Below are 12,244 nucleotides of genomic sequence, written 5' to 3' on the forward strand. Positions count from 1 at the left end.
CAATTTATATAGCTCTAACGTGAGTACATCCTGCCAAGTCACAAAAAAGTAAAAGAGTACAAAGGAGAGGGAATGTCTCCTATATATCTCCTTTCTCTCTCAGCTCCTTTCTCTCTTCTCCATTCTTTCTCTATCTTATTTTTTTCTATTTGGACTTTCTCTCTCAGCTCTCTCTAAGATAGTTGGATCCGATAAAGACTCTTCTTGGTGATTTTGGATCGACCTTGGTGAAGGGTCTTAATCTATGGCCGCTAGATAACGTATTAGTCCCCATCTTGGTCCTTGCCGGACATTATTAGATTTGGTTACCCTAGATTCCTGCCCAACTATCTGTACCCTAGTTAAAACATGATCAAACTAAATCACTTTGATCGAGATGACCGATATGTTGGATGCACCTGCTTTGCCAACCTTTTGAGGGTGCTGGAATTTAGAGTTAAATTTTTATAAAAATAATCATGATGAAATTTTGATGAAAATATATTTTTTTGAATATTAGGCTCTAAGACAAATTTTTGGAGTTAATTGAACTTGTCAGTTGATTTCACTCGTAAGGTAAATAATGAAACTGTTTTTTCTAGAGCTAACTGCAAATTATATAATATTTCTGTCGTTGAATTTTAAGTTGTATTATTTGTAACTTATGATTGAAAGCATGGTATTTATTTGTTGAATATATCTTATTATGGAATATTAATTGATGCATGATCCAAGATATTAATTTTATTGATTGATTTTGATATCAGATGTTTTGCATATTTTTTTCGATTTAGAATATGAACTAATTTTATGGAAAGAGAGAGTTGATTCATGATGGTTTTCCAGCCTGACTATGTATTGATACCCTGTCAGTGGGGTTGTGTATTAGTACATCGACAACATGCTAATAGAGATTATGCGCTGCTATATCAATACTCCGACAGTGGATGTTATGCGATGTTATGCGCTAATATATCGATACCCTACTAATAAGGGTTATACGTTGGCACCCTACTAGTGTAAGTTATATATTGGCATATCAATATCATGCTGGTGAGAGTTACATTGGTATATCGATATCTTACTAGTAGAAATTATACGTTGGCACTTTAATTATTACTGAGTTCATATTTTAGCCCAACCACAAAGTATAAATATGGTCATAGTTCATGAATATTGAGATGAACTTAAAATTTTTGAAAAAAATAATAATTTATGAATGAAATTTGAAATGATTGGATAGTGTTTAGATTTAATTTTAAATTGATATACTTTACATGCTTATTTACAATATATTATTAATTATTTTATTGCTTGATTTATCTAGCAAAAATGTTCATTACTTACTGAGCTGTGTAGCTCATTATTTTATATTCTACTATATTTATAGATCCATGAAAATTCATTATAAGAGAGCAACTAAAAACAAAATTTTGACACCTTTATTTAAAAAATATTTTTATTTAAGTGAATGCAAAACTTTAGAATATTGTTTGATTTTGTGAAATATTAAATTTTAATTTAATTTTTTCGATAAAAATTTAAACATTAATTATTTAAATTATTAATTTAAATTTATTCTACTGCTCATTTATAATATCATGTTGAGATTCCTTACATACTTTTGGAAAAAAAAAATTTATAAGTATGTAGCAGTTGTCATGACCCCCGACTCGCGACTTTGGGTTGGGGGCACGACAAGAAATCACTCCACATGTTAGAAACCATGTGTCACAAGCTAGAGATATGATACTTTGCAGAAAAATCACAAAACAACAACAAAATTTAGAGTTGACAGCTCAAACAAGGCTAAGTGGAATTATGCTTGATTCAACAACCGGTATCACAAAATACCAAATCAATTAAATCATGTACAGACCAATATACCATCCAAGCTGGTCCTATTTAAGGATTTGGATAAATTTTCATACAGTTGGCATGGATGTTGAAAGAACTACATATGCCAGGTACTGCAGTGCATCCTGGATCTTGTCTAGTGCACTCATTCGATCAGCATGGAGATGCTCAGAAATTGCATTTGCTTTCTCCTGTATTTTGTTCTGCTGTGGGAGGCTACCATGTGTGTCAGAAGAAACACTCTGAATGGCTGCTAGATACGCTTCAACTATGTCCGAAATACCTAACAAAATGCATATCCTTCAAATTGATGAAGCAATCCCAGATAAATGGAAAGAGGAACAATACAATACCGCATAACTCATTTCTTAGAAGTAGGCAAAGCAACATATTCCTTCCTGAGAACAAGTGGAAAAAAGGGGGAAAGCCTACAGTACCACTTCTTTCAAGGTATAATATGTCTGTTTGAATCATATCTTGAATGAAGTGAGGTTGAAGGTTATGGCCTCATGCAAACATATAAAAGTCCTTGCCGCACATCAAGCAAACGAAATCAAATACTGGAATGCAGTCTGTAAAAATCAAATCCTACATTCAAAAAAGCAGCTATTGTAGGTGTACCAACCATGCAAGATTCCATAAGAGAAGAAGTAACATTTGCCTTCATGCACTAATGCTACCTGCAACCCATTAGGTTCTATTTTATTCCATTATGTTCATATATATCTATTGCAGTCACTTAAATTGGAATCCACAATCTAATGTTAGGCAGTTAGCACCCGGTAATACAACCAGAAACCAGCAGTAGCATACCAGATTGTCTTGTGCTGCTCCTATCTTCCTTTGTAGATTTTCTACAATTACTACACCAGGAAGATACCTTCACCTCTCATTTATTAGAGAAACCAAGAATACACCACCCTCGCGTGAGTGATCTTTTGCCCAGAAAAAAAAGGAGAGAAAGATGAAAGAATAAATTAGTGCTCCTTCATATTAGCCAACATATTCTCAATTTTTATTTGTATATTTTCAGTTCTATGATATTTTAATAGGTTATTTCTTTTATTTAATATTTTTTATTTTCTAATTTGAATTTGAATTTTTCTTTTTCCTGCTTCAATTTTGTATTGTTTTATATTCATAATCATAATCTTGAAGCCCCCAACTATTTGGGATCACATTAATGAATCCTCGTTCCCCAAGTATTCCTCTCAATTTACACTTTTCAGTTTCCATTTTCTATATTTGTATTTAAATCAAATTATTTTTTGTATTTACAATCTCATGTTAGACAGATAGCACCCCATAATACAACCAAGAAGCAGCGGTGGCATACCAGATTGTGTTGCACTGCTCCTATTTTCCTTCCTCTGTAGATTTTCCACAGATACTACACCAGGAAGATACCTTCACCTCTCATTTAATAGAGAAACCGAGAATACACCACCCTTGTGCAAGTGATCTTTTGCCCGAAAAAAAGGAGAGGAAGATGAAAGAATAAATTAGTGCTCCTTCTTTAAATTTGCTAACACATTCTCAATTTTTATTTTATATTTTCGGTTCTATGATATTTTAATAGGTTATTTCTTTTATTTATATTTTTTATTCTCTATCTGAATTTTAAATTTTCCTTTTTCTGCTTCAATTTTGTATTGTTTTATATTCCTAATCATAATCTTCAAGCCCCCAACTATTTGGGATCGCCTTAATAAATCCTCATTCGCCAAGTATTCTTATTTATATTCTCAATTTATACTTTTCAGTTTCCATTTCTTATATTTGTATTTAAATCAAAGTTTTTTTTGTATCTCTAATTTATATATTTGGCATGTTAGTCTAGTATGTTACTCTCCTCCTCATATTTTTAATCACTATATTCAGTATGTTGATCTAGTATGTTACTTTCCTCCTCCTCCTCCTCCTACTTCTATTTTTAATTTATAATATTTGGTATGCTAATCTAATGTGTTACTCTTCTCCTTGTCCTCCTCCTCCTCCTCCTCCTGCTGCTTGTATTTCTAATTTATGCATTCGGTGTGTTAATCTAATATGTTACTCTCCTCCTCCTCCTCCTCCTCCGCCCCTGATGCTGGTACAGCTGCTCCTCCTCTTCTTCAGCCTCTGCATCTTGGACAATTAACATATGTTTGCTTTCATGTTTGGGCTTTTGGTCTTTGAACACTTTATACTTTCTTGCAGTTTAATAATTTTATGTAATTCAGTGGTTCATACTTGTTTGTAGTGCCAAAGTAGTTATTTTCTTGTGGCTGCTTATTGTCCTATTATCTTTGAATTTTTGATATTTGACAGGCCATATACTTTGTATGAGTATAAATCTGAATTCTTATGCTTCTTTTATTTGCATTTGTATTCATAAATTGATAACTCATTGTTAAATGTGTTTAGAATCATTAATTCACTATTATTTATATGTACATTAATATTTTTTTTGCCTCACTTCATCAGGGCATATGCCTTGCATTGCGCCTTGTGCCTAGCCACTAAGAGACCTCGGCACCTTTGTGCAACTTGAGCCTTTGATGACTTTCATTAAACAGCTATTTGATACCCATATCTGGCTCAAGATCCAACTCAAATCTGAGAAGAAAACTTTAAATCCAAATACAAATCAATTAATTTTACTAGGTTTAGACTCTACTCTGGCTTGAAACCAGCTTGCATCTGTTTAGACTCCTAGCTTGCATTAAGCCAAAGTTGGCCCAAAAGCACACCAAAATCAATTTGAGCCTAACCCGACCTGTAGCTTGCTTCCTTCCAGGCCAAGCTCAGCTTGAAGACACCCCAGACCAATTCCATTATTATCCCTATATATTATATGCTCCTTCTGTACTCTACCATTCATGTCCAGAACTACCCTTAAAAGAGAAGATCCCATCAATCTATGCCCTGTGCATTTCTGTATGTTTCTTAATGATGATTTGATTTCCTCCCCTTTTCTTCCTATTTTATGTGTTCCAAATGTGTTGGCTTATTCCAAAACCAATATCTTTTCAACCACAATTTATATCATCCCCTTTACCATTGTCTTATCATATAATAAGCCTACCCCTTCTTCCAGCAATCAAGATAGATTGAATAGGACTACTGTTGTTGTAATGGTAGTAGTAGTTGTTGTTGTTCTTTACATCACACAGTACTATTTTCTTTCTTACTAATTTGAGTTAGAGACCAGATACCTACTTGCTGTTACAACATAATCCCCATTACTTTCTCTCTTCTAATGTTTCTGGTTTTCCTCAAGAACGCTGCTCTTGAAAACCAATAGTCCCAAACCCTGGGCTATTTTATAGCAGTGCTTTGTAAAGCTTATCTTTTTTTAGGTTCAATGGTTTGTGTAAATTCACCACTAAGTAAGTTTCCAAGCAAAAGATCAGTCCCTGAAAGAAAGGTATATTATGAAGAACGTCCATAACTGGAGTACTAGCAGGAGAAAAATATTGCCGATGCCCATAAAGACAAACCCAACCAAGATGTACTAAATAATGTGGTTGAATTCAAAGAAAATGGATGTATGACGCACCTGTAGAAAAACTGTTATAAACTGTTTCCACATCTCCAGACATGGACTGGGCCTTGAATCTGATGATCTTAGCTTTAGAAACAGAATCTTCGGGCCACTCAATTTTCACAGTATCTTCAAATGTTTCTTCACTCTTCAATTTGCTTGCACTAAAGATGACTGACTTTCCAAGGATCAAAAGTTGAGACACAGCAAAGCAACACAGTTCTGAGAGTCTCTGCATTAAAAAGCAATGACTCAGCACATCATACAATAGGAATACAAGACTAAAGAGCTTCCTATCATTACCCACATACATGAACACCCTCTGAGTGAACTGTCTCAAGTCTATCAGAAGTTCGTTGAATTATTTCATTTGCAGCAAGCCCCCCAAGGGCAGATGTGAACCTGCAAAAGTAGTTCCCAGAGGAGAATAATAATAGGAAAAGGAAATTTTTTAACTTTGTTGCAATACAATATAGAAAATTAACCTAATTACAACCACAAAATTTCTTTGCCAGTGAAGCTTGACCAACTTTTAATTTTCACACAAGAAAAAAAATGTTATGCTCATTAAAATCAAAATAAAAACTAAAGTAGATGCCAACAATTTGGTTCACCAAGCATTTCCAAATGTGCTACACCTGAACAAATACAATTATACAAAAGCAGTGGCACTTCAAACAAGACAATTTGCTACCATGTAAACACAAAAGACAATGTCGTAACTAAAATAAAATTATGTAAACTAGGAAACAAATTCTACCACATGTATATGAGACTGCTAATAGGATGACCCCATTGGCCCTTTACATCTTGCCCTTTGGCCTCCAAACATCATATGCCACAATAGGGATCAATTTTTAAAAGCAACCGTCTTAGCCACATAGAAACATGGCTTATTGTTTCCTCTCATGTTTGGGTCTGGAGGACGAAATTGATTTATGAATTAATATTGATAATAGCCAAGTTTGCACTTCCGATAAACTTGCTAAATCTTATTTGATATGTTCTCTCATTGTTTAAAACCTTGTAACTTGTATTCTGTTTCCTATGGGTGCTTGTGGTGTGTGTGCATTGAGTTTTTTTTTTTTGGGTGTGTGTGTGTGTGTGTTTTGATGGGGGGTGTGGTTGGTTAGTTTCTTGGGTACTTGATTAAGCATCTGCCCAGCTCTTAATAGCTAGGCAGCCTTTGATCAAATTTTAAAGCTAGTACGCAAGTCAGGAATGGATGTCCTAGAACTCCTTGACTGTATATAAAACATACGTTCGTAAATATTCAGCTGATAAACTGGGTTGTGAATGTCTCTTCTGGTGCATCAATTTACAATCTTTATATTCCTCAGCCTGGCCTAAATACATCAATTCATTTGGCATGATGGGATGGACTTTCAGACTTAAGATAAACAAATAAATCACTACACCTAATGCATAATTTTTGTGACATCCAATCTTGACAAGCATCTCTAATTGGACAGAACTATATCCAGTCTAGAGAGTTTTTTTTTTTTTTTTTTTGAGAGAGAGAGGAGAGACCAACCTGCACTATGATTACCCAGGTCCTTATTTTTGAAAATGCACCACCCAAGAAGTGAACCCAGAACCTCTGGTCCCCGAACAAAGGGCTGTGACTACTGGGAGAAGTTCTCCAATCTAGAGATTGTTGGCTGACACATAGTATCTGTTTTTGAAATGGTTCCCAATTTCCCATCTTTACTACAATGTCAAATCTGACCTGTTCCAACACTACAACTAGGTAAGATTCACCACAGAAACTATTAGTTGTATGTGTTATGGGGCTTCAAACTATGGATTGTGATTAGTTCATTAACAAATACTTCTTCCTGACAGCAAAGTACCTTCTCTAAAAACAATATAATATGATTTGAATTAGAACTGTAATGAAAAAAATATGCTGCATTGATTCACAACCACTATTTCCACAACTGCAACTATGCACCACTGGCCGCTTATAGAAGAAAACTACCCAAACAGAGAAAAGAATGCCAGACCTTGATGTCAAAAAGAAGTGAAGCAATTAATTCATAGATTCCACTAAGCAAGAAAAAGGGTACAACTTGTTTCTTGCTTACACCTATAAAGCTTCAATTAGCCACCTTAATTATGGTTACTAACTACAAAATGCTTCAAGCATCTCCTTGACAAACTCAAGTTAACTTCTTAAAGTAAAATTGTCAATTTGACAAGCAGTGTATTTTGTACCAAGTTACTCCTTATAAAGCATAAAATATATCAAACTAGGCAGTTTTACGTGCATAGAGGATGAACTGATATGGTTCACCGATTGATTGTTGTGACTGTACCTGATTAGCCATTCTCCACATATAATGGCATCTACATGTCCTGTCAAAATGCATGGGTCATTGATGTAAAGAGTCACCAATAGCACGGACAGGCAAAATTGTAAAACCAGCAATGCACATAAACATAATTGGCCTGGTGCCACTTTGCAGTTTGTATAAGTAGTTCTCCTTGAGGGTTCCCATACAATTATTTATATTTTTAGTGAGGTGAGCAAATGGAAAGCAGATTTGGATGTTTATGCTATTTCCTTTCTACAAGTCTTGATTGATTGACTGGTTAGGCAGGGTGTCACAAGCATTTGGGAGAGAGACACAGTAATAAAAGAATCAGTTTCGCTGTGCTGTTAGTTTTATTAAAACCATGAAAGAGTATCATATGGAGAACTTGTGCTAATAATGAATCGTAGATGATAAATTTTGAGTGTTATGATACTATTACCCTGCAGCCATATCGGCAGCCTTGCTAACACTTGAGTCCCGTAATTTTTTCATCTCAACATCAGTGTCAATATTTACCATCTCAATATTTTTTCCTTTATCTGAATCTACTCCATTTTCTTCAAATTCAGTTCCGAGACTAAAAATTTGCTGGATCTGTCTAAGCTTTCCATCACAAGAGGACTTCTGTTCAGACGACAGTTTTGTCTTTCTCCTGTTAAATAATAATGCATGATGATTTGACAATGCCTCCAGTTCCTGCATCCAAAATGGTTTGACAAAACTCACAACTGCAGATAGTGAAGCATATATCAAAGTTTTTAGAAGAAAGAATAACACCTCAAGCTGATCGGGGCCTCCATATATATAAAAGCATCTGTCAAATGTGACTTCCTCAAATTGTTCATCATCAACTTGTTGACCAGCTGCATCAGAATCCTTCTCAACTTCTAAACCAGTCTCTGAAATGAGCAAATCCATGGTCTCTTTACCAACCTGCTCAAGCACTTTGATTCCCTTCAATGTGAAAGACTTCCCAGTCTGTAATGCAAAAACGTAATCCAAGGCATTAGGCCAAGGGAAAGAAACAAAGCTGGTTTTAGGGGTTCATCAACCAGAAATATACCTCCATTATTGATGGGGCAAGAGTAGTGGCTTTGCCAGGCAGGCCACCTTGCTGAATGGATTCTGCAAGATTTGAAGCAGAATGCTCCAGCCTGGAAAGAATTGGTACCATGCCATGTGAATAGACTGATATAAAGCCAAGAAGTTTGTCTATTCCAGAATAAAGAGACAGTTAAGACCCAAGATAATGAGATAACAAGGAGTAGTAAACTGATCCACTTGATAAAAAGTTATATCTAAAATGGCACATGCACACACACAACCATGAACATGTAAACGATTTAATGACTCAAAATCAATAATGACTATTCAAAATGAACATCCAAACTGTGCTCGAAATCTCAACTAAAATGATGCCTGGAAACCAAAAATCATAGGTTTTGGTAATTTTCAATTTAAGCATTACTTGGGAGTAAAAGTGGATTCAATTGATTGTACTAGCATGCTAAAGTACATGATAGGCTATGTAAGTTGAAAATTGATGAGAGTACAAAAGTACGATCTACATACTACTTAAATTGGTATTATTGCCAACGGATGACAATATTATCACTAATTTAATATTATATTTTTGATTGGGTGCAGGTGATCATAAATCAAAGTTACAATGCGCATTTAGTATAAATTGGGCCTAGACAAATGCATCACTCAGACCACATACGCCCAACCTCGTCATGGTCTGATCGAACCCACCATTCATCAAGCACACTTGCACTCGAGGGATATATGGCAGCCATCCTAAGGCAACGCGCAATGGGACATCCGAGGGCTTAGGTTTATCAAGCCGAGAAGATCCAAAAGGAAGAAAGTGGCCACATCAGCGATCATTTCGTGATCAACGTGTCTCCTCCACGGCGTCCGAGCTTCTTCTCCCACGTGCATCTCCAGCATCCCGCAATCACCTCCGAGCTCAGGATCCCGCGCTTCTCACGCAATCCATCCCGCGGCCAGCTCTTCAGCCATTCCTTTTCCGCGTGTGAGCCAGCGTCCATTCCCATTCTCGCGATCATCCCGGCAGCCGCATCCCATGCTTCCGAACTCATATCAGATCCCGCAGCATCCGTTTCTCCCGTGCCTCCCAGCCGTCCGCGATCAGCTGCCGCGTCTGCGTCCCAGAGCTCCCAATCTTCCTCGCATCCCACGCGTCTCAGCTTCCTTCGGCAACCATCCAGCACATCATCAGCGTTTCAAAGCTTCCGTGATCACCTCCCAAGCATCTGCCTCCTCCACAGCCGTCCGCGAAGCATCCATGATCAACGCCCTCTTCTTCCGCCAGCGTTCACGCGCCTCCCAGCTTCCACCATCTCCGTTCCCGAGCGTGTGACCCCGTATCAGCAGCCCGTGACCAGCTCCCGTGCACAATCACAGCGTCCGCCCGAGCCAGCGATCAGCGCCTCCTCCCAGCAGTCCTCCACCTCTTCCGTGATTTCAGCCCGCGATCAGCCTCCTGCGAGTGATCCATGGCGTCCGGTCCTCCTCTCCCTGCAATTCTGTCTTCACCGCGTACATCTTCTCTCGTAATCCGGCCGCGATCACCGCCCAACCATCTCACCCGTCTCCCAGCGTGCTTCCCAGCATCCCAATCACCTCCCAACTCCAGCCGCCTCTTCCGCCCGTCCAACTTCCGTTTCAACATTTTTCCAGCATCACAGCCGGAACTCGCGTCCGAGCATCCCGCGTCCATTGCTCCCGGATCCACATCCCAGCTCTTCCCGGCAGTCCGCTCCTCCAGCGCATTCCATAGAGGGGGAGAGTTGAGTATAAGAGGAGTCGGCTGAGAAGGGAAAAAGGGGGGGCTGATTCGTGGGAAGAAGAAGAAAACAGGGGAGCTCTTATTCGGGGAAGAAGAAGATAGCCGTTCAGTCGGAGAGGAGAAATGGGGAGGTGACTCTGTTTTCACAAGAGAGAAGGGAAGAAAGAAAGGGAAACAGGGTATGCCCTGTTTCCGAAAAAAAAAAAAAGAGATATAAAAGAGGAGGCTGTTTTTGTAATGGCTTGCTAAATCCCTTGGCAAAGGGTGATGGATGAACCCTTGTCATGTTGCTTTCATCAAGTACACTCTAAACTTTAATTCTAATTGTTTTATATCCATTGGTATGTTTTGGGTTCTTGCATATTTATTTATTAGATAGATCTTGCATGGTTTATATATATTGATGCATGGATTATTTCGATGCTTGATTTGTCGTAGACGTAACCGGCACGATAAATACTTGGAAGTTTAATTCATGTTTTCAGATTGTATACTCCATGATTAGAACTACCCTATCATATTAATCCTTAATCAAGAATCGCCGAGTTTATTTGTTGAAAGTAACATTGTCAAGGAGGATTCCGGATCCCTAGCCTTCTCTATATTCTTGAACGTTGTTTAATCACATATTATTCTCTGCTTTTAATTTCTAAAGATCAACTAAAAATTACATCTAAAAATTATGCTAATAATCCATAGATCGTTCCCTGAGGAATCGACCTCGGACTTCCGAGTTATACTACTTGTGCGATTCTCCTGCACTTGGGAGAACAATTTTATTTTTGCACCAAGTTTTTGGCGCCGTTGCCGGGGAATGGCTGAGTTATTAGTATAATTTTAGATTTAATTTTTACCTTAGTAGTTAGTATTTTTCTTTTGAAAAAAAAAAAATTGCATCTTTACTACTATTTTTAATTCCCTGCACAGTTTGCATCAAACTCTGATATCATAGAAATTAGCCGTCTGATTTGACTCAAATTTGGTCAGCTAGTGCAAGACACATTGTCAGATAATCTGAACGGTCTGATTGACATTCTGACATTTTTAAGACCATCAGATTAATACGAAACCTTGCTGCTTTCTACTTTAAATTTTCTGCATTTATTTTTTTTAGAATCAGAATTTTATCGTTATCATATCTCATTAACCCTTGTTGCTAATTGAAAATTTAAGAAAAAAAAATTTAAGAAAAGATCAAGGGTGATTATTCAAAACTAAAAAAAAAAGAAAAGAAAAAAAACCTAAAATTTCAAATTTCAAATTTCAAATTTCAGAATTCAAATTTCAAACGTCAACTCGTAAAATTTTAAAAAAAATAATGAATTTGCTTGATCACCTATTCAATGAAATTTAATGTCATGCATAAAACATTAAAAAAAAAAATCTCTTGATTGTTGCATATAGTATAAGGCATCAGCATAAAATATTCTAAGGGCTGAACCCATTTAAAAAGATAAGGTCGGGATTTCATCACTCGTCCTTAGCCCAAAAATCACCCCAGTGCATAAATATCCTAAGCTTAACTAAAATCAACTAGACGTTGGCCCCTAAGGACATTCGAGCTCAATAGGACGAAGACCACCGAAAGTTGCACCAATTTCGTTCTGTGGCTTAGTTGATGTCTAGGCAAGCTTTGTCCCTATAAGAGAGACAGTTCATCTGTTCGAGGCAAGTGGGTTTTAAGTGGGACCTTTGCGAACGCATCGTGACCCCTCCACTTACCTGGGAGCTTACCTGGTCAACTCGGTT

The 12,244-nt window shown here is 37.1% G+C and overlaps 1 protein-coding gene across 1 annotated transcript in view; it reads right to left on the reverse strand.

Annotated features, from left to right (window-relative positions):
- Window positions 1–1,763: 1,763 nt before the first annotated feature.
- LOC103697559 (BAT2 domain protein) overlaps window positions 1,764–12,244 on the reverse strand; it is a 34,455-nt gene continuing 23,974 nt past the window's right edge. Inside the window, exons 4-9 of the mRNA XM_088700831.2 lie at window positions 8,744–8,834; window positions 8,458–8,658; window positions 8,120–8,376; window positions 5,674–5,764; window positions 5,378–5,594; window positions 1,764–2,119 (exon numbers count right to left, since the gene is read on the reverse strand). Of these exons, the coding sequence (XP_088556957.1) occupies window positions 1,905–2,119; window positions 5,378–5,594; window positions 5,674–5,764; window positions 8,120–8,376; window positions 8,458–8,658; window positions 8,744–8,834 (1,072 nt within the window). The 3' untranslated portion in view covers window positions 1,764–1,904. The remainder of the gene's footprint in view (window positions 2,120–5,377; window positions 5,595–5,673; window positions 5,765–8,119; window positions 8,377–8,457; window positions 8,659–8,743; window positions 8,835–12,244) is intronic.

Source organism: Phoenix dactylifera, chromosome 7 (genome assembly GCF_051530095.1).
Source record: "Phoenix dactylifera cultivar Ajwa chromosome 7, Ajwa_hap1_PhDact_Kaust_v1.1, whole genome shotgun sequence".
NCBI lineage: Eukaryota > Viridiplantae > Streptophyta > Magnoliopsida > Arecales > Arecaceae > Phoenix > Phoenix dactylifera.